Genomic DNA, 23111 nt, shown 5'->3' on the forward strand with positions numbered 1-23111 from the left:
AAAATCACCACCAATCTTAATCCTAACACTGATTTGCCGTGATGGTGATGGGGTGATTTTTTACCTGATCGCTTAAAATGCTACCAGAGGACCAACAGCTTCAGGTTCCCTTTTGTAGAACCTAATGACCAGGGTAAGTGCCATACCAAAGGGCACCAGTATATCAAATTTGTGGTGAGAGTGATGATGATGGTGTTGATGATGACGAAGGATTGACAATTCTGGTTGTGGTTATGGTGGTTATATGGGATGGTGCAATGGTGATAGAGATGAAAGTGGTTAACATGGTGGTGTGGTGATAAGTTTGAAAGCCCGTAGGTATGGTGGTGTTTAGTCTGCAGGCACAGACCCTGATTGATGCTTTGATCAACAGGTGTGTCTCAACGGAAAGACTTGCACATTAAAAACTTGCTGTTTCAATTCAGGCCTTCAGTACACAAGGAATGAGTAGGCTGCACATTCAGGCCCTTAATTCGAGTGAAGGGTTTGCACAGCTGCAGACTAGGTGGTGGCATTGATGAGGATGATGATGAGTGGTGAGGTGTTGTGATGACAGTCTGTTAGGTGTTGTGATGGTAGTGATAGTGAAGATGTGATCGAAGGGGGATGATGAAGGTGTTGTACGCAGGGTGAAAATTGTGATATCTAAATTTTTCTTATGGTGAAGGTGAAGATTTGTTGAAGGTAAAGTAGGTCTAATGGTGGTGGTGATGGTGATAAAGGTACGTGTAATCTGGGAGTGATGATGGTATAAATAAAGGTGTCTTAGGCATGGAGATCATGGTGGCAAATATGCTGTAGGGGTGGTGATGACTGATAAAGGTAAAGTAGGTTTGGAAATGGTGATTGTGAAGGTGTTTTAGGTCTGATGGTGGTTTAGATAGAGGTAACGATAAAATTATAGTGATGAACCACACCATCATCACAATGCATGTCAGGCATCCATGTGGTAGGTGTGGCGATTGTGGTGATGATTGAGGTGTGATAGGTATGATGGTGGCGGTGGTGATGAAGGTGTGGTGCAGGGATGATGAAGGTGTATGTCTGTTGGTGGTGGTGATAAAGATGTGATTGTAGAGGAGATCGAGGTGTGGGGATGGTGGTAAGGAGGTGTGGTAGTTGTGGAGTTGGTGGTGATGTTGAAGGTGGATGTGCGATGGGGAAGATGAAGATATGCTAGGCATGATTGTGGTAATGATGAAGGTGTGGTAGGTATTGTGGTGGTGGTGATGACAGTGTATTCTGTGTGATGATGGTAGTGGTGGAGATGATGGGATGGGGAGGATGAAGGTGTAGGTCTGATCAAGGTAGCGGTGGTGATACAGGTATGTTGGGTGTGATGATGGTGGAGATGGTTAGGTGGTAGATGTGGTGGTGATGATGCAGGTGTTGTAGGTATGGTGGTGGTGGGGATGATAAAGGTGCTGTAGGTGTGGTGCTGACAGTGATAAAGGTCCCGTAGGTGTATTTATGATTTATGGTGATAATGCTGTATGTGGATGTGTGATGGTGTTGATAAAATGTGGTTGGTATGATGGTGGTAGTGGTAAATGTGTGGTGAGTGTATTGATTGTGGTAGGAATGAAGATGGGCAGGTGTGGTGATAGTGGTGTTGTGGTGGTGATGAAGGTGTGATGATGATGAAAGTGTGGTGATGGTAGTAATAAAGATGGGTAAGTGTGGTGATGAAATTGTGTTAGGTATGGTGATAATAGTGGTGATGAAGGCGTGTTAGGTATGGTGATGGTATTGATGAAGGTGTGGTGATGGTGGTGATGAAGGTGTGGTAGGTGTTGTGATGGTGATGAAGGTGTGGTGATGGTGGTAATGAAGATGTGATGGAGGTGGTGGTGATGAAGGTATGGTAGGTGTGGTGATGAAGGTGTGGTAGGTGTGGTGATGAAGGTGTGTCAGGTGTGGTGATGGTGGTGGTGATGAAGGTGTGTTAGGTCTGGTGATGGTGGTGATGAAGGTGTGATAGGTCTGGTGATGGTGGTGATGAAGGTGTGATAGGTGATGTGATGGTGATGAAAGTGTGTTAGGTCTGGTGATGAAGGTGTGGTAGGTGTGGTGATTGTGATGAAGGTGTGTTAGGTGTGGTGATGATGGTGGTGATGAAGGTGTGGTGATGGTGGTGGTGATGAAAGTGTGGTAACTGTGCAGGTGATGGTGGTGATGAAGATGTATTAGGTGTGGTGATGGTGGTGATGAAGGTGTGTTAGGTGTGGTGATGATGGTGGTGATGGTGGTGGTGGTGATGAAAGTGTGGTAACTGTGCAGGTGATGGTGGTGATGAAGATGTAGTAGGTGTGGTGATGATGAAGATGTGGCAGGTGTGGTAATAATAACCCTCAGGTTCGACATTGCAGCTCCTATGAACTTTTCTCAGAGTGGGCCCTGTTTAACATCATGTTATTATTACCCTTCTCCACACCTAATGCGTAGAGAGCCTGAAGTCTCACCTCAGGATCGACCCAATGTCTTCCTGTTCATGAGGCAGGCGCCCCAACACCGAGCCACCTTCTCTGGTCATAATGGAGATGACAAAAACCTGGTAGTAGCGGTGATCGTGGATATGAAGTTGTGGTAGGTGTTGGACTGTGAAGCCTGGTAGTTGATATGAAGATGAAGGTGTAGGTTAATATTTAGGTGTGGAATCAATTATGGTGATGGTGGTGTGATAGTTCTGTCAGAATGGTGTGACACTGCGGTAAGTGGTGACAATAATTGTAACGATAATTACAATGACAACTATGATACAAGTAGTGAGAATGGTAATGGTGATGATATCAAGGGGCCGCAGATTTTTTATTTTATTTATTTATTTATTCTTATTTATTTATTCTTTTTATTAATTATTATTATTTTTTTTTTTTTTTTGGGGGGGGGTCTTCTGACCCCACCGTCCTTTATACATGCAAAGAGCTTTTAGAAAATACCTTCTTATTTCGTTTTTGCATGGTCAGCTCATTTCCGTGGCATCACCTGAATAACAACAATAGCAAGTAATAATAATACTAATAGCAACAACAGCAACAACAAAAAAATAGGACTACAGAAATAACGATGATAATAATAAGAAGAACAAAATATACGGAGGTGGTGGCTGCATGCCTGTGGTAATAAACTAAGATTGGTTTGCTACTATATTTAACATGGACTTTGGTATCTCTTTCACCTACAGTGAAGTTATTCATGAAACATGCGATTATCAAAAAGGAAAACTAATCCAGGTAGTATCATGAAACAGGATGGCAGGGACTGACGGAAACCAAGATGTCGAAGGTAAAATCGGCGTGACAGATATTGTCATTATCGTCATCTATTTCGTCTTCGTCATCATTGTCGGTTTATGGGTAAGTATATTATTGACTTTTTTCGCTTGAATACTCTTTTGCCCTCTTTTGGCTGATTAAACCTGAATATAATTAGACTGGAAAACAACCATAAATAAGCTAGAGTGTGGTACTTTTTCACGCAATCAACATTTTTTTTTTAGTTTCATGCAAATTCTTGATAACATGTGTTGTATGTTTTTAAGAGAGTGAAAGCCCAAGAGGGGCGTAGAGGACACACCCAGTGGTGTTAAACTTACACCATAGCGTTTGAACATAACACCAAATAGCATAAAAGTTAACTAAATATGGTAAATTGACACCCATGCATAGGAAATGAACAAACACTAACAATTATTTAACATCGGAGTAAAGTGACTGGTTCAGTCCTCCAAGTTCATCTACACCGATCATCACCAGTTTTGTTGTGTAAAGAGAGAAAGCTGAAGAGGGAGGGAAAGAATGGGAGAGAGAAGGGGGTGGATATGTTGCTCGTGGGACCTTCAGTAATCTTCAGGTGACCACTGTTCTACACAGTGAACATATTTACACTATTTATTTTTCCTTGTAAATAGTGTCTCTATGTTCACTAAAAATGACCACAATTGTCTGCAACAGTAATAAGTATAATTAGTACTTTAAACTATGATAATGACATTATTTGGTGCTCACCTCGATTAGCATCTTGCTATTATGCTAGCTCCAATTACCAAATGTTTTGTTTATATGTGAGGTACTATTCCATGTAGTTGTACCTGACAATGATATTTGGTAATAAATTCAATTCAATACAGAATTTCTATTTTTGTAACATTTTTGGGCCGGGTGTTAAAAAAAAGATATTAAACACGTTTTTGTTCTTCCTTCAGTCTATGTACAGAACCAACAGGGGCAATGCCAGCGGATACTTCCTTGCAGGACGATCAATGTGGTGGTTACCGGTATGTAACAGGCGTCCTAAAAAAATGATAGTAAAAAAAAAACAAAAAACAAATCAAAACAATGATTTGGGGAGCGTTTCATCAATATTTTTGTCCGACAAGTTGTCAGATCTGACATCTTTCCTTGAGTTTGATTTGCTGAGATGCACTGTTACGATAGTAACTGTCGGATAAAAGGGACTTGTGGGGGGGGGGGGTCTGAAAAGTCCTTTCATGAAACGCTCCCCGGGATTAAGACGCAGTAGTTTCTTCGTATCAGTTTCGCTTTAAGAGCTCACTAAAATGCTACCTGTCAGTACCTGATAATAATGTCTTGATGAGATAAATAATGAAGGTATACTTTTCATACTGCATATGTCATAACTTGGTTTGCATCTTCAGACATGTTTTTCCTCACTTCAATTTTTTTACCATTGTAATTTTATTTCACAGGATTTTATACTATTCCATTGGACTAATGCTAGGAAAAATTACTAAACCGAAACAATATAGTTTTCAGAAAAAAATCCTTAATTGGTTAATCAGAGTGGAATTTTGAACTTAGAGTTGAACCAAGTAACAAAGGTTTGAACCTTTTTAATGTAAAGTATTATGCACCTTTAAATGTGATAATTTGCACCATTTAGGGTGCAAACGAGCATTTTTGGTGCAAGTATTAATAAAAATTCAATTTTGCACCCATTACCACTTTATAGAGTGCAAGACTTCACCCCAAAGGTTGGTGCAAGTGTTTCATTTAGGGCTCAAATTTTTTTTAGTGTGAAGTATACATGTTCAATCAATAATGATGTATCTCTTTGATTGCAGATTGGTGCATCATTATTTGCGAGTAACATTGGAACCGGACATTTTATCGGATTAGCAGGGACCGGTGCAGCATCGGGACTAGCAGTGGCCGCTTATGAAGTTATGGTAAATAATAAGGGGGCGAGAAAGTAAAACGACTCCACATTGCCTCAAATATCTCTCTCTCTCTGTTTCTCTTTATGTCTCGCCCTCTCTCACACACGCAAACCCCCTTCCCCTCACCCCACACTCTATCTCTGCCTATTATAATATCACGCAGGGCCCACTTGGACAGCAGTTCATACTGAGAGCTGAAGTGACTACCGTGTGCAGATGAGAATTATTATTATTATTATTTATTATTATTATTATTATTGTTATCATCAATATTATTTTCATCATTATTTTCGTCATCATTATAAGTAAGTAACCAGAATAATGATTTCGGTCCTGTCCTAGGAATCTATTTTAAAATCATAAAGTATGAGCGAATCGACTTGGCGTCGAGATAGAGTCGTCAGATTAGGAAACCATCACTCTACAAACTGAGATATTGCTTCTTTAGACCTAACAAAAAAGAGGACACTGATTAATCTCACAATAGGAGATAAAGCATTTGAATGAAAATTCAAAATTGTTTCATACAATAGCAGTTATTTCCAATATTTCAATTCTAATAACGGGGGGGGGGGGATAGGAGAACATCATGAATATATAAGTATTTTAATTATATTCGGAGATTAAATACGCAAATATCGTCGGCCTTATGCCAAAAGGGCCTTAACCCGATTTTAGGGGTTCTGAATATTTTATAATAAATTTAACACATTTCATGTAAAACTTAATAACTTAACACGTTTATCGAAATTGGCTTCAAAAGCAAAAAAACGACCACAAACTTTTGATTATTAGAGAGGCCAAAACCTTTAAACGCCATTATCTCGGAATGGCCAAAAGCAGTTAAGGCCCTTTTGGCATAAGGCCGACGATATGTAAGCATCCTTTCTGTTTCTGTTCAATTTCATTCGATTATGCTTCCTAGTCAGGATATGCCATTCTTCTTTTGGGATGGATATTTCTACCTGTCTACGTCTCTTCTGGGGTAAGATATCTTTATCTATGTTAAATAGTGAATAAATTTATTAAACGCATTGGAATCTGATAGGAGCGGGAATGTGACGCGATGGATTTTCTAAAATCCTGTCACCGTGCATGTTTATAAAGGAGGCATTCCATTCCTTGAAATGTACTGATTGTAAGTTTGTGAAGCGGGTCAGAACTCCGCCAATAAAATATTATTATTGAAAAATCTCTTGGACAAATTTGGCAATGCGTCGTAAAATCATAAAGTGCATTGTTATTCAGTCCAATGTACCGGTAGCTGTGTTGACCAAGACTCGAAGATGTTTGATTTGAATGAGATTGAATTTGGCTTTGTGCTGGCTCTGTTCGTGCTTGCATAGAAAAATGAGTTTTATTTTTGTGATGGCATTCCCACCTCACAACTTGTATTTAACTATTCATACGAAAATAGATGAACTGTGGTAGAATTATTCGATTTATGATATATGTAGTATAATGATAACTTTTTATGATTTTCATATTATTTTGAATCGTGACATTTCATTTAATAAAACATTTTTCATTGTTGTATTAAATGAAATGGACTCTGCCAGAGAAGGGAAATGGACTATTATAAAGACAGTGATTATTATTATGATATGATTAGTAAACTGCATATGTAAATCCAATCTTGTCTTTCAATTGAACACTTCATAGAAATAATTAAAGTGGAATATGAATGTAAATAGGCTTATCGATGGTATTTTCTTATATAAACTTATATGAAATGCTACAAACGTTTGAACTGAAATAACTAGGAATACCCGATTTATGTGTTGTACCTCACAGGTCTATACGATGCCCGAGTATCTCCGTGTTCGTTATGGAGGTCAGCGACTTCGGATAGCGATGTCTATCCTCGCACTTTTCCTTTATGTATTTACAAAAATATCCGTGAGTATACATGTATGTTATTTTATGAATATAATGTAGATGCAATGTTATGTATCATTGTCTACCAAATTTGAATCATTAATGAAACATTGAATGGCATTTTAAAGAAATTTGGTGATTTTTATCAATGTTTTGGGAATGTTTATTTAGTAATCCTTTGTCCATGTTTCGTGAATGATCATGATCACGTGGAGCGTTGTGGCCCAGTGGATTAGTCTTCGGACTTTGAAACAGAGGGTCGTGGGTTCGAAACTGATCCACAATGTGCTGCACTCAACCCAGGTGAGTTAAATGGGTACCGGTAGAAGTAATTCCTTAAAAAGCTGTGTGCGCTATGAACGCCTAGCTTAGCCGGGTAATATAGGAGCGCCTTGAGCACCTAACAAGGTGGATATGTGCGCAATATAAATACCCTATATTATAATCATTATTATTATTATTATCATTCAAGAAATCATAACGAATGCATAACATTTGATTCGATGTTACTGTACGTTAGTGCAATTCATATACATTGAAATCATATTTTAAATGTCATCCAATATTTTTTTGTTTCAAACGAAGTTGAAAGAAAAAAAAACATATCATGAGAAATATTCTCTCGTTTGCATGTTTATTGTTACAATCACTCAAGCCATTTATAGTCCTTCATTAAAATGTAATTTGTAATTCAACAAAGTAAACAAAAATAAACACCTATAAAAAAAAACATTAAAAGCACCAGTATATACAGTTAAATGGTCAAGCACGTGTTGACTTTTATTGATTTTTTTTGCAGGTTGATATTTTCGCTGGAGCTGTATTCATTCAGCAGGCTTTTCAATGGAACATATATGCTTCAATATTTGTGCTCTTAGCTGTAACTGCTTGTTACACCATCACAGGTAATAAAAACACCATGCATATGGTTGTCGATACTATGATAATACTACAATAAACTATTGACATTAGGATAGATGTAGATAAAGTAAATTTGTTTTTAGAAATATTGCATTTGTTATTATAACAAGTCTTTATAAAACGGGATCCAGATCTATCAAATGTTTTGAACAAATAAATGTATTTTAGATATAGATCTTTCTGGCTTTCCACAGCTGTGGTTGATCGGATCGATTTCAACTCTTTGTACAACGGGACCCTGGTGGGCCTATTCTACCCAGAAATGCCATAAATGAATGAAAAACTGAAAAAAATCCGCATTTTATGGACATTCAGAAAACTTATTTTGATTTTTCTTGATTTACTCGAAACAAACTTGTCATAGACTGCCGGGGTCGTTCTGGGGAATGTTAAGTCAAAAATTTTATCTGACAAGTTGTCAGATCTGACATCTTTCTTCGATTGGCTGAGATACTAAGTTCCTATGTTAACTTTCGGATAAAACAAGACTTATCGGATAAAACGTCCGACAAGTCCTTTCGTGAAACGCTCCCCTGAAATAAGTTTTTAGCAAGTCCCGTTTTCGAGCTTTCTTTATCACAATGATAATAATTGAGTAATCATTATACCCTTTACAGGTGGCCTTGCAGCAGTGATCTATACGGACACTCTTCAAGTTTTGATTATGCTTATTGGCGGCTCATATCTCATGGTAACAAGTAAGCGAGCTATGGCAGATCAGACCAATGATGAGGCCATTTTTATAAAGAGTTGCAACAGTATTATGACAGTTACCATGGTAACATGGCTCTACAGCCAATAAAAGCCAACGTGTTCATGGTAGTTACCATAATGTTAAAACTTGAAATTGCTGTACTTTTTTATGAAACCTGCCGCAAATCTAACTGGGCGTTGTGACTTTGAAACAGAGGGTCGTGGGTTAGGCCTAGTAACTTTGGAATACTAATAACACGGCATATTTACCCAGGGTAGCCACTTCAGTTCCGAAAACTGTTCTCCCAGCCGGCCCTGATATTATTATTACCCCGGCTTTAGCACGGCTACCTTGATCGGGCGCTCGAGCATTCGAGGAATTTCTTCCTACCGGGTACCCATTCACCTCACCTGGGTCGAGTACTACAACCATGTCTTCCAAACATTAAGTGACAAAATACATTTTTTCTCTTTTGAAAATATTGGTGATATCCTAATTTGTTAACGTCTTTTAATGATCAATTGGAACTACACAGGCTTTATCAAGATAGGGAGCCTGGAACAACTAAGGCTAGAATACATGCAGTCCATTCCATCTTCCACACTGAACGATACGGATTCCACCTGCGGATACCCGAGACAAGACGCCTTTAGTATGATCCGGGATGCAACTACTTCGGATCAACCATGGCCCGGGACCGCTCTTGGTATCATGGTGATAGGTACTTGGTACTGGTGTACTGACCAGGTAATCTAATACGTTGATTTTAGAGTTCTATCTAGCTTGGCCACCCATGAAATTGTAAAATGCTGGAAGTGCAAACTAATTACATTACAGTTCTTACGTTCTATTTGCATAACACCCAAGTAACCTATTTCCCCAGAGTGAGCTTTACCCGGACCTTGAAATATATATTTTTAAATTTATCATGCGTTGTAGATTAAGGAAAATTCATTTCATGAATTGGCTTTCTGAGAATGAATACATTATTTTGAAATAATAGTAGAACACACCCATTATACAGTGTGTCCCACAGAAACAAAACCGAGATTTATCGATGATTTATCATAACTTAATCACAAATACAATAGACAAATGACCTACCTTTGCAAGGCTTAGAATCTCCTCTTTCATCTGCAATTACCTAGATTATTTCTCATTCATGCATGAGTGAGCAAAAACAATTTGAAGGGGGGATACCAAAAAGTCATTTGGCGGTCTGTATCTGGGTTTCAAAAAGAAAACCACATTTTTAAAAAGTTCAATATCTGCTCTTTAATTTGATACCTTAATTACAGAAAATGGTCAAGAAAGTTCTGGTTATTTGAAATAAGGCTTGAATTTCAATAATTACAGGCTAGCGTTCAAACTCACTCGACACTCCGTTTTGTTGACGATAAGCCATGCATTAAGTCTTTTGTTAACCATGCGATAGCTTCTGTGGGAAACCGGTTAAAACACGTTATTTAATGAAATTATGGAAATACAAGCATTGTTTCGAGGGAACATAACTTTTTTTTTACTTCTTGACCATGTTTTGTAATTAAGGTATCAAATAAAAGAGCAGATATTGAACTTTTCGGCATGTGATTTTCTTTTTGAAATTCAGATACCCCAGCCAAATGAGTTTTTTTATCCTTTCTTCAAATTGTTTTTGCTCACTAATGCGTGAAAGAGGAATAATCTAAGTAAAATCAGATGAAAGAGGAGATTCTAAGCTTTACATTGGTACGTCATTTGTTTATTGTATTTGTGATTAAGTTAAGAATAATCATCGCTGAATCTCGGGTTCGTTTTTTCTGGGACGCACTGTATAGTGTACTGGATTAAATAACAGAGAAGTTATACATCAATAAATGAGTAAAAAAGAGTACACTGTACCTCGCAAATTTCAATTGGTTAGTGAATCAGAATATTGATTCAACTATTCTGAGAACATGACATTTATGAAAGCCTGTAGGCTCTTCTTCCTTAGCCTTTTACTTAAAAATGCGCTGAGTTTTATGTACTACGGTTATCAGCTGATATACTTGCTCAGTATTATCTCGTTAAGGTTGGTCTTTATTGTAGATTAAATATTAAGTTCCAAAAACTGCGCCTTGGGGAACCCCTGATACATTTGCCATCTGCATCACAGATTGCATATTATTACCAGGAAAACCTTAATGATATTATGCTTGGGCCTGTTTTACCTCCGCCTTACAGGTCATCGTACAACGTTCCCTTGCAGCGAAGAATGTCACACACGCGAAGGGCGCCTCTATCGTCGCAAGTTACCTCAAATTCCTCCCACAATTCCTCATCGTGATGCCAGGAATGATCGCTCGAGTCCTCTATACAGGTATGACGTCACATCCCTAACCTCTTTATTCTTTGAGTGTCATGGACAGTGTTGTAATGAGCCCCAAACAATGAGGGGGGCTCGATATGGCATATCGCGTAAAATAATTAGTAAAAGGTTGTCGAAGAAATTCGACATTTTTGTTATAAAAATCGAAGTTTGTGATAGATTTTGACATACTATTCAGAAAATTTATCATATTTCATCCTTATCCCTTTCCTTTTGTTTCCTCCCCATAACCCCCCATCCCATCTGTGATCTGTACGCCACTGGTCATGGACAAGTTTAGGTGAATGGAATGTTTTTGGGTTCATGGATATGCTCACTTTCCTTTCTCTTTCTGAGAAGAAAGTGTTGCCCCCTTGAAGTTAAAACTGAATAAATGAGACGCAATTTTATCACACATTACATTAAACTCTTTTTTATTGTTTCTAGCAATCATATTGTTTTTGACGTTACAAATAGAACAAAGAATTATTGCAAGAGACTATCAATAATTTCACACAATCGTAATGATTACGGTTTATTTCGCTGAAAGAGTCGAAGAAAAAATTGTTCCATAGTTCTGAACCTGTCGCCTACTAGAACCATATCTTTGTATCGTTTCATAAAGACTTGTTATAATAACAAATGCATAATTTCGATAACAAATTTAATCAGATTCTATGAAATAGAGATTTCAGAAACTTTAACTGTTATTGTAAATTTGTTGTTGTTACAAGTGTACTGAAACAGGTATATGATCTGTAAAAAAGTATATAATTACACGTTTCAGTAGTAAATTGGTTAATTGTGGAAATGTGGATTGTGTTTTGCTTTTTTCTATCAGAATTCTTCATCTTATTTTTCTATTTTAGATGAGGTCGCATGTACAGACAGTGAATCGTGTATGAAGTATTGCCAGAACCCAACCTCGTGTTCAAACATAGCATACCCTCTGCTCATCCTGAGACTCATGCCAATCGGTAAGGTATATTAATGCAATGGATGCACTTCCATAGAATATCATATACATTGTCTTTATCAGCATGAATATTGCTCAAGTCGAAGATGAGTGCAATATATCCGACCTTGCTGCTGAATGCAATTTACATGTATCTGATATAGCATTCAAGAAATCGAATTTTATTACTAGTATTCATACAAATCAGGGCCCCTTCTTACAAAGAGTTACGATTGATCTGATCAATTAACCCAAAATCAATCAATCATTATATCATATTTTTTTTCTGGAAATTTGCACGAAGATCCTTCAAGGGTCTCCACTCTGTGGAATGGGGAAAGAGAAGCATGCTGAATTTTCATAGTAAGAAAATATCTCGAACGAACGTGCACTTAAAATGTTGACGTTGCTTGCTTTCCATAGTTGCGGTTGATCGGATCGGTCGCAACTCTTTGTAAGACGGGGCCCTGATCATTTGTGTGTTTTCGTGACTCTTTTTCAGGTGCTCGTGGGTTGATGATGGCCGTCATGATAGCCGCCTTGATGAGCTCATTAACATCCATATTCAACAGTGGGAGTACCATTTTCACCATGGACCTGTGGCGCCGCCTACGTCCGAATGCGAAGAACCGAGAGTTGATGATAGTTGGAAGGTATGGATGATTAAAAAAAGTCAAGTCATATCTATATAATATAGAACAATCCGTCTGATTTCTTTTTCACTATTTCACTCACTTTACCTCATGCATGCATTGAACATGGACGAAACGTTTCTCCATATTTGGTAAACATTTATAGGTGAAGCTGTTTTGACGTTTATTTTTACTAATCTTTTGCGATGGGAGGGAATGTAAACTAAAAAGCGTAAAAAGTGCCGTGGGGATAACAGCTGCCTTTGTATGACTGCTTGACCAAACAGAAACCCCAGAAATTAAGGCTTGCAAACGCAACATCAGAGGTGTAATTGGCTGGAATAAGTTTTATGCAACTTATCTGTATGCGAGCTCTACAAATTTACAGTTATTGTTATCTGAAAATTTAATTTCTATAACTAGTTACATAGTTTTTTTTTGGTAACCCTTTCTTTACAATGCAATCTACGTAATCCATAATGTGGGAACTGTGCTCATGCAGGGCCTCTTGACTTTATTCATGCAGTTGCCAATTTCGTTTTCATTTTACTGTTGCTTGTTACTAGTTCCTGATATTTTGTACTACGCATAGTTTCAATCGAGAATGAAATAATGCAAAATTGAATTGAATTGAAAAATATCTACAGTGATCAAGATGATTCCATTCATTAATTATTTCGCAGATCATACAGCTCGATTTTATCTTTATCTCTTAAGGCTCTTCGTCCTTGTCCTCGTTGCCATCAGTATCCTGTGGGTTCCCATAGTCCAGGTAGCACAAGGTGGCCAACTCTTCCAGTACATCCAGTCTCTGCAATCTTACTTTGCTCCACCTATCTTTGTCTGCTTCGTCTCTGGAGTAATCTCAGTCAGGACCAACGAGAAGGTATATATATATATAACTCAAAGTCTGTTATTTTCTTAAAGATCCAGCCTAAAAAAGTTTTTAATTCACCATTGGCTTTTCATCCATAGCAGTTTTATTCTAATCTCCTTGGTTTTTAATAAAATTTCAGTCGTTCACTAATGGTATTTCTGTAATATTTCTGTTTTAATCGAGTGATAATAATAAAAATAAAAATAATGATAATAATAATAATAATGATAATGATAACTAGCATTTGGTATACCCTCCATAGTAAACTATATCACAGCGTTTACAAACATAAATATCAAAATACATAATTACAATAAAAATGCATATACAAAAGAGAGACACAGGAAATGGCTTACTGGAAAAGAGGTATGTTTTTAGAGATGTCTTAATTGATCTGTAGTGTGTGATAAGAACTATGTTAAAGCTTGACATGCTGAAAACGTATAGTATATCTTTATATTTTGTCACATCTTGTTCGAGCTACCATATGCATTTAAGATACAGAAAAGAGGACATTAAAATTAAGATCCTTTATGCATGCATGAATATTTAAACAGAGGGTAGTGTACTTACATCAAATTTTCAAATGAAAACTTTCGCAGAAGATTTTCAGTTTGGAATGTATTACAATTTCAAACTCTGAAAGAGTAACGATAAAGAGTAATGATGGTTTTTACAACCTTCTCTATCTCCTTCCTGTCATCAGGGAGCCTTTTGGGGTTTCTCCATCGGCGTTGTTCTTGGTGTGATACGGATGATCCTTGACATCGTCTATCCTGCACCAGCCTGTGGATCGCAGGATGGCCGACCTTCGGTTGTCAAGAATGTCCACTTCCTCTACTACAATTGCATCGTGACCTTGGTGTGCCTGGTTGTGACTTGGGCTGCGTTTATGCGACCTCAACCCAGAATCATGATTGGAATCACGATTTGAATCATGATTCAAAACAGCAACATGAATCACGATCCGACAGAATCAGCGTTTATACGACCATCTTTCTAACGCTGTTTCTCCCTGAATTCGGGCCGATCCAGTGCGCATCACAGTGCGCAGTTTGACCCAGGAAGTATAGGTCAACATTTTCGCGCGTGTTTCTAACTTCACGTCGGCTGCTAGATTTTTGCTGCCACCGGAGCTAACGCGCGATCGTTTGTGCAAGTGCAACTCGGCTTCCGAAAAATAAATCTTTTACTTCCAGAATTCCGTGTATTGTACCTCGTATTGTTTTTGTTTACTTGTATTCAATCTTGTCGGTTCATCAAAAATGGTGTTCGGTAGTACTGGGCACGAATTCTGTTAATTTTGTCTCGACAGGCGGTGCCACATCTCCGTTGAAATCCCTCCCTTGCAAGCGCCGCTGAAAGGGACTAGATCGTCTTATATTTCTGTGAATCCCGGTAAGGGATGCTTGTGCTTCAGGCCCAGCCCAAAGCACAAGCAGAGCCCTGAGTTCGTCGTCAGTCCAATTTGTGCCTTGAAGACATGATTGATGAAAACAGTGAAATCAGGGTGACCAGACGTCCCGTATTTCCCGAGAGTGTCCCGTATTTCAGAATATTGAACAAAATGTAGTTAATACATTTAAAAGTGACGAATTTTCATTAAATAACCAACAGCTGACGAAGCAGGGACAACAATTAAATCGATAACTGTAAACTTGCAAGTTCTGCGATGATTTCTTGCTAATACATTGCAAACGAACTGGCCTCCTGCCTGTGCGTGGCAGGCTACTAGCTAGGCATGGAGGATCGAAGCAAATTCTCAATGGTGCAAACACCTCACATGATAAACAGTTTTTCCACCAAAATAATCACAAAATCGGCGGGAAATTCTTATAATTATACTATGGATTCTCAGTTTAATGATTTGGAGATGTAATCAGAGGAAAATGTTATTGACTTTTCATAGATCTAGTTGTTTCAGCTTTCGTTTTGAGTCTTGGTGTGCACGATGCCGCGATGTTTCATCTAATTTTTAAGTTTGACAATATGTTTCACTTTGAAATTTTATTCATTTCTAAAACATTTTATGTTTAAAATTTTAAAAATACATTTAAAAAAACACCAAATAAAGTTATGATTTTTATTAGATGATTGGATTTTTTGTTTACTTGAAGTTTGAACTTTTCCCTTTTCTTTATTTTATATATACCCTATCCTTTCTGCTTGCCCTTTTTTGTTCCATCTATCTTTATTTCCTATCTTTCTTTACTCGACATTTTATTTTCTCTCTCTGTTCATTTTTCTTTCTTTCCTTCTTTATCCAATATACTTTTTTATTTCCTTCATTCTTTCTTTCCTTATAATTACCTTGGATTCCTTCTCTCTTCGTCTCCTGTTTCTTTTCGTTCTTTCTCTCCTTCCATTATTTTCTATTTTTTCGTTCTCTTCCCCTTCATTCTTCCCTTCCATTCTTTATTCCTTTCTTCATTTTTCCCTTCTTATTCTTTTCCCTTATTTTTATTTTCTTTCTTTTGTTTCTTTCTTTCAAAGAATGAAGGAAACATGTTTATTTCCTTCATTCTTTCTTTCCTCCTTCTTTTTCTCACCTTTCCCCCTTTAATTGTCTCCTTTATTTTGCGAGACATTTATTAATCTTCCCTTCCTTCCTTTCTTTCTATATTCATTTCAAAGAATGACGGAAACCTTTTTTTATCTCTTTTATTATTTCTTTCATCCTTTTATTCTAACTTTCTGTTATTTTTTCTGTTTTCCTTTATTTTCTTTCCTTCCCAATCATCTCTTTTCTTTCTCTCCTTCATTCTTTCGTTCACCTTCCCTTCTAATTCTTTATATTTTTTTCAAAAGTCTTATTATTATACTATGGATTCTCAGAAGCCCACACTTTGTGTGGGCTTCTTTGTTGATCTTCGTTTGTCAATTGTCCCGTATTTCATTTTGTGAAATCTGGTCACCCTGAGTGAAATATACAAATGACGCTACAGTACAACCCCGGGGTACAATACACAGAATGATAATTCCTAAATGCACATGACAATTGGCATATACCGGTACTAGTACATGGCAATCTGCTACACGAAAATTAACCTGCACGAAACACAGCGCGCGCCTTTGAGTCGAACCCGGAAGAAGCACGACACAATGACGTCATAGAATCATGATTCAAATCACGATATCGTTTATACGACCTTTTTCGTTCGTGATTCTACAGAAACGTCTTTCCAAACGCCCTTTTTTTCGTGTTTCATGTTTGTGATTCTAATCATGATTATATTCAATTTCGACTAAACGCAATCGTGATTCTGCAGAATCGTGATTTGAATCATGATTCTAATCATGATTCTAGGGTAAAAAAGTGTCGAATAAACGCACCCTTTGGACCATTAGCCTGTTCACCTCTAAACCTACACTCGATCAGGTAATATGTAACTGCTCATGCAGCCACGCAAAGTTTGGAGGTCAACCTGTTTACGCTGGATGACCAACAGCGCCTTCACTCTAGAAAAATATTGGGTAAAAGTGCTCCATGAGGGTAATTATGGGTCCAACCAACATTCGGCATTTCTTTTCGGCATTTTCATTTATCCACTGTGATGAAAATTGTACCTATTTTAATGTAACTGCTGCTTATTGTTTAACCTTACTGGACACTATACTTTCTGGCATTGGGTAAAATACTGCCCAAAATTGGTTGGAAGCATAATTACCCTCACGGTGGTGAAAATTTTACCCAATTTTTTTTGTACAGTGTAAAGACAAGAAACACAGAAAAATGTTGGGAAAACCCGGCAAGAATAGAAAAGATGCAACTGCAGTAATGGCGCACGAGCCAGCAGTCTTGATAGCTCCACGTCACGCCCTTAACTTCTCACATCTGGCCATGTTCCTGACCCATTATGCAACATTTTGAGCATCGTAGTCTTGTAATGCAGACCCAACTGGATGATAACACATCACTATTAAACACATTCATACCGCAGTAATTATGTCGTCAAGTAGCAAAACAAGTACCTTTTCTATCAAAGCATACATTTACTCTGTACAAATGAAATCATAAACCAATTCCCAAATCTTTATTTTAAACTAGCTTTGATTTGAAAAGAAGTAAAATACCTTGAAATGATTTCCTAAATGATTTTTCAAAGTAGGCTCAAATACTCAACTCCCCAACTTAAATCAGGCTGAAGTTTCGATGTCAGTGAAGCCTGAATTTCAAACCGCTTAATCCAATAGCCCGGGGGGGCCACTTCCATTCACGAGTGGATACCATGCGCGACCATGGGGTCTCGAAAAGCACCCTAAACACGTAATTTCCATATTCTGAAAATGCACCCCTTAACAAGTATTGGCGTGTGAAACCCTACCCTTAACAAGTATTGGAGACAAAAACGATACTCTTGGCAAATATTCCCTGAAATGAACCCCTAAACAAGTACAGGAATGTTTTATTGTTACGGGTCCTTTGGTTGTCGGCTTTACCTTATTTGGTTTAGTACGACCCCACCTTCTACACCTCCCGCAAATAGGACTCTAAACACGTAGTGTTGGGGCAAAAAGGACATCCTTTATAAAACATTTTAATTTTGTTTTATCATCTCCGTAAATTCGACCCTAAACACGTAATTTTCCTAGCGAAATAGATACCCTTTTTTCATTATTTTTGTGTTTTTGACACCCTTTTCACGTTACGTACGTAACGTGCCCTATCGTGAAAAGGACATCCTTTTTACGTGTTTTTTTGGTCGCGCATGGTATCCACTCGTCAATGTAAGTGGCCCCCCCGGGTCCAATAGGCCTTTCCAGAAAGTTATATCTGACAGTTAGCATAGTAATTAATAGTGCTTAGTTCTCAGCCAATCAATCAAAATCAAGGAAAGTGGTCAGATTTGACAGCTTGCACTCTTAAAACAAGTCTGTAAGAATGCCTAGTTAATTGGGTCAGCTGTGTGGAAGCGATGTTTGATCACACTTCTGACGTATATTCTAGTCAGAAATACCTCTGTAGTATAAGAAATACGACAAGAACGTAATCAAATGTGACTAGAATAACAGTTGCACCCAGCTTACCCGATCAACTAGTCACTTTGACTGATTTGTTTTGAGATTGTGTCAGACAACTAATGTCGGTTGAATGAAACGCCGGTCTGTACCCCCAAAAAATCAATTCCGAGAACGGCTTATCGGCTAAGATGAACCATGGTACTATTTTCCAGGTGGGTGTTTCATAAAGCTGTTCGTAAGATACGAAAGACTTTACGCACGAATGGGGATCCTTTCTTGTGCTACGTGATATCCCCATATAATTGATTTATGTCCCAGTTGTGCGTTAAGTTGTGCGTAACTGACGAACAGCTTTATGAAACACCCTCCAGGAAAACCTCCAATCCAGCGAAAAATTCAGGCATTAACATTCATTTCGCATTCAATCGTTCAGGTTCACTAATTGCGGTTAGCTCTAATCAACACCTTTTAAATTACTACCATCATGCTCTCTGCACCGTGGTTACGAATAGAATTGCAATGATATCAATTCTATTCACCAGGTACTTGGCAAGACTTTCTGGACCCGTGGAATGAAATCCCAAGAAGACGGGCAAAATCACAACGGCACTTTAACCACTCACTTAGGGAATAATAAAACCGTGAAGGATGTCCGGAAAAGACTCGTAATGCAAGAAAAAACGCCAACCCACGTTCCTATAGAGAGTTCCCAAACTGTTCAACTTTCAACTCAAAAGCAAAGAGAGAAAAGGGGCAAGTATTACAATTCTTACATGTCATGACATCAGAAAAAGAACGTTGACTAGCTGCTGATTTATTTTGTTGTAATTTTGTCATGTCATTTTGACAGCTCATAGCGATGTAAGTCAAAATCGTATCCTCTACATAATTATGTTCCGTGGACGTCGGCGCAGAGGATTGTCCTTCGTTCATGGGAGAGGGGGGGCATCTCTTTTGCGTCCCCTACAAATAGTACAAGATAAAATCTTCTGCTTTGACGCCCATGATGCGTTCCTGTTTAAACCAATTCCATAAGTCGAAAAAATAAATTCTTAATCAGAAGCAAATCAACCCCAACACCAAGTACGATTCTAATTTCCAAATATCGTCATTTAACCGATACTCGATGATGGTTATGTCATTATACCAAGATTATCTAACACTAAAATCTTTAAAACATAGTAATTTTTTTTTTCATCTGACTCGATCTGATGTAGAAACCCCAAGATGGAAAACATATCTGTATTGGTTTCTTGGATTCAACCCCGACGATAATCAAGACGTTCCCGGGGAGGCTAGCATGATAAAGAGCATTGAGGAGAACCCGACATGGCAACAGTTTACCTTGGTCAATGCTATCGTCGTCTGTGGGGTGGCAGTCGGGATTATGGTCTGGTGGTGGTGACGAGAGGAGCCGTATATTCGATATCAATGCTCTGTAATTATTATTCATTTTAATCTCAAGTCTAGAATCTTCGGATAAAAAGCAATCCCACTCCATGGTGAGGTATGAAATAAGTTTGGATGCATCAACTCAAAAGACATGCACGGGGATTGGAGTGTTGCCAATTGAGTCTTTTTCAAGAGACATTTCAATGACGAAACACACGCATTTATCTGATTAAGACAACACTAATTGACCGCACCTTGCATTTAACATGTTTAAAGGAAAATGAAACCCTTTAAACAATTGGGCTTGTATGGAAGTAGAAAAATCAGAGAATAAGATCGAAGCGAGTTTTAGCAAAATCAGACAAATAATGAGAAAGTTATGAGCATATGAATATTGCGATCACTAATGCTATGGAGATCCTCCAATGATTGGCAATGCGACATGGGTGTGTCATGTCACGTGTGAACAACTTTCCCTTTGCTGGACTATAAAATACCCCCAAAATCTCTCTTTTTTGCTCTTTCTTATGGTGATACAAACTTTTTATCCATAATATATTCTTTGAAAATCTATATTACAAGCCCTCCTTTAGAAAGAATTCATGATCCACTGAAAGATGTGATTAAAAGATGCATTTTGAGTGAAATAATATCTAAAAGCAATGGAGAAAGTTGTTCACATGTGACATCACACATCTTTGTCGCATTGCCAATGGAGGATCTATATTACAATGATGATCTAAACTTCAAATGCTCATTTATTTTTCTTATTATTCATTCAATTTTCTCAAAACTTTCATTGATCTGTTTCTATTATTTTTCTGTTTTCACACAAGCCATCTTGTTCCAAAGGTCTCACTTTCCTTTCATAGGGACCTTGGTCTAGTTTTTGATTGAATCCTGAGTCATGACTTATTGATGTCCAACTAGACTGATGGGGCTGCCGCTCCAGTGAATCACGGCGACAATATAGCACCAATGTATTTTGAATGTAGAAGGTAAAAGCAAATGCACTTTCATACCACCACAAAAGAGGTTTCTATCTAATCTTTATGAAATAACAAATTATGGAATCTCCAATCACTGTTCGCTTTATGAACCGCCTACGTCAAATGTTTATATTATTCATACACGCGAGGCTGGCTAAAACATAACATTGACGCTGTTCACTTGATTAAGACCTCCCTAAAAAGTATCTGTTTAACTTGTAATGAATTCAGTGTCAAACACTTTACTTTCTAGTTTCTTCCTTAATTTCGACCAGATGCACAATGACATGCTTACCTATGTGTTATGCGCTATAAACATGATAAAAGAACTGAATATTATTTGGCTAACTGGTCGTTCGTCATTATGATGAGTCTGCCCTATAGTCAATCATGGCAACCCCCCCCCAAAAAAAAAAAACCACCCAATTTATTTTGAATGTACAATGTAGAAGCAATTGCACTTTCAATTCACAATAAAGGGGTCACTGCCTCATCTTAATCAATGATAAACAAAGTATGAAAACATCAATCACTGTTCACTTTAGGAACCACCGTCGTAATTTGTTTATATTATTTATACACGCGATGACGGCTAAACCAAAACACTGTCACTGTTCCCCCTATTCAACTTGCTGGGGGTGTCAGCGAGGCGTTTCGTCTACATAATTATGTAGCCTGATAAGTTGAAAGATCTAACTACAACAACAACAACAATCCATGGTTTTGATTGGCTACGAAGCACTGATCATGTCTGGCGGTTACTGTGCTAACTGTCGGACAATGCAAAATCGTCGTTGCTGACAAATTTCATTCGAAGGGTGAACTAGCTGCAATTGTTCCGCATCAGCGCGATATCTATCATGTTAGTATCTCTGCATTTTTAGTGGAATCATTCTCTGGAGAGGTAAAGACAGTGCAGCAGGACATGTCTCTCACCGACCATGGTTTCGTAAAACTATTCAGAGGATGCAATGGAGACCAGAAGATCTTTAGCGTTGTTTGTCTGAATAAACGTGACCAAAGTCACAGATCTTCTCAAGAGTTGGTTGATGTTTAGGATGTTTATGCCGTGCATCCAACTTAACTGCAAACGCAACGACAAACCTCCTTATCCGATTAAAAGTCAATAGAAAGACTCTTTCACACACGAAATCATGTCAATTAAAGCCCATTCCTTTAATCAGCAATGCGAGTGCAATGCGTTCTTTTTTTCATTTATTATGTTGAAGCAAATCTGAGAAAACTGGTTACTGCCTTCCTGGGAAAACCACACTTAAGTGAGACAAAAAATATTGAACCGTGATGGAAGTAACAATGAATATGTCAACAACAAACGAAAATATCCAATCGGATGGATACTATGAACTATTCCTTCCTTATGCTGTAATGTGGTCCCTGATCTCCTTCATCGGCATCTCTGGGAATTCGATTAACCTGGCAGCGACTAGTCGACTACAAGTTGGTGTAGCAACGAAAGTGTTCATCAACGCTCTTTCTTTATCAGACCTGTTAACGGCTATTTCCTTAATTACCCAGGTCGTTGTTACTCGGGCAGGCTGGGAAGATAGTGTTGGTTGGGACTTGGTAAGCCAGACAGTTTCCATCATCATTCGATGGTCTTCACTTACAAGTGCTACATTCATAGTTATTGTAAATCTCGATCGCTTTCTGCATATTGCCTTACCTTTCAAGTATGATGCTATAATCAATGGCAAGCGAGCTGTTTGTAGTACAATAGTTATTACTCTCATCGTACTGGCCATAACTTTGCTGGGCGCTGGCCTGACACAAAAATCTTTCGCAACATTCTCGTTTAAAAGTGATAATATGATCTTCATTATTGATCCTACTCATTTTCTTTATCCGAGCTTAGTATTTGCGGCCTTTATATGGTTTCTTCAGATAGTGGTTATCATAGTGTATGCCAGAATGTTTTGCATAGTGCGGAGACATACAAACAAAATTGCTGCGCAGGAGAAAGCTGCAGGTAGGCTGAAGAGTATCAGCGCCACGATCGACTTCACTGGCCATGCCAGCTCAGAAGAGCATGCTGTGCCAGAAGCCCCGGGAACACCTACATGTAAGGTACTGTCCTCTACTTTGCAAAACGCTTCCCCCCACGGTGGAGCTGAAGCGTCGGCGTCAGTTGGCGTCCCGCAGCGTAAGAAACGTAAAGAATGCAAGCTGAAAGAGCAAATGAAGATTATCCGCCAAAACCTTTGGAACCTCCGAACATCATTACTGGTGACAGGCTGCTACCTTATGGCATGGGCCCCGTATTCCATCGTACTCGCAGGAGCAGC

General features: G+C 38.2%; 1 protein-coding gene across 1 annotated transcript; it reads left to right on the plus strand.

The window, feature by feature from the left end:
• The first annotated feature begins 927 nt into the window (after window positions 1-927).
• LOC121431323 (sodium/myo-inositol cotransporter 2-like) lies at window positions 928-19209 on the plus strand. The gene is made up of 16 exons (XM_041628843.1): window positions 928-949; window positions 3304-3356; window positions 4205-4276; window positions 5084-5188; window positions 6105-6164; window positions 6974-7078; window positions 7857-7962; window positions 8596-8676; window positions 9208-9419; window positions 10878-11013; window positions 11871-11978; window positions 12459-12609; window positions 13306-13474; window positions 14172-14353; window positions 16814-16844; window positions 18970-19209. Exons 1-16 carry the CDS (start codon window positions 928-930, stop codon window positions 19207-19209), a joined length of 1833 nt encoding a protein of 610 aa, XP_041484777.1.
• The last annotated feature ends 3902 nt before the right edge of the window (window positions 19210-23111 follow it).

Source organism: Lytechinus variegatus, chromosome 1 (genome assembly GCF_018143015.1).
Source record: "Lytechinus variegatus isolate NC3 chromosome 1, Lvar_3.0, whole genome shotgun sequence".
NCBI lineage: Eukaryota > Metazoa > Echinodermata > Echinoidea > Temnopleuroida > Toxopneustidae > Lytechinus > Lytechinus variegatus.

Coding starts and splice junctions, on each gene's coding strand:
- LOC121431323 (XM_041628843.1), top strand. CDS start 928: ATGCATGTCAGGCATCCATGTG. Junction 13,475..14,171: donor CAGTCAGGACCAACGAGAAG/GTATATATATAT, acceptor TCCTGTCATCAG/GGAGCCTTTTGGGGTTTCTC. Junction 16,845..18,969: donor CTAAACCTACACTCGATCAG/GTAATATGTAAC, acceptor TCTATTCACCAG/GTACTTGGCAAGACTTTCTG.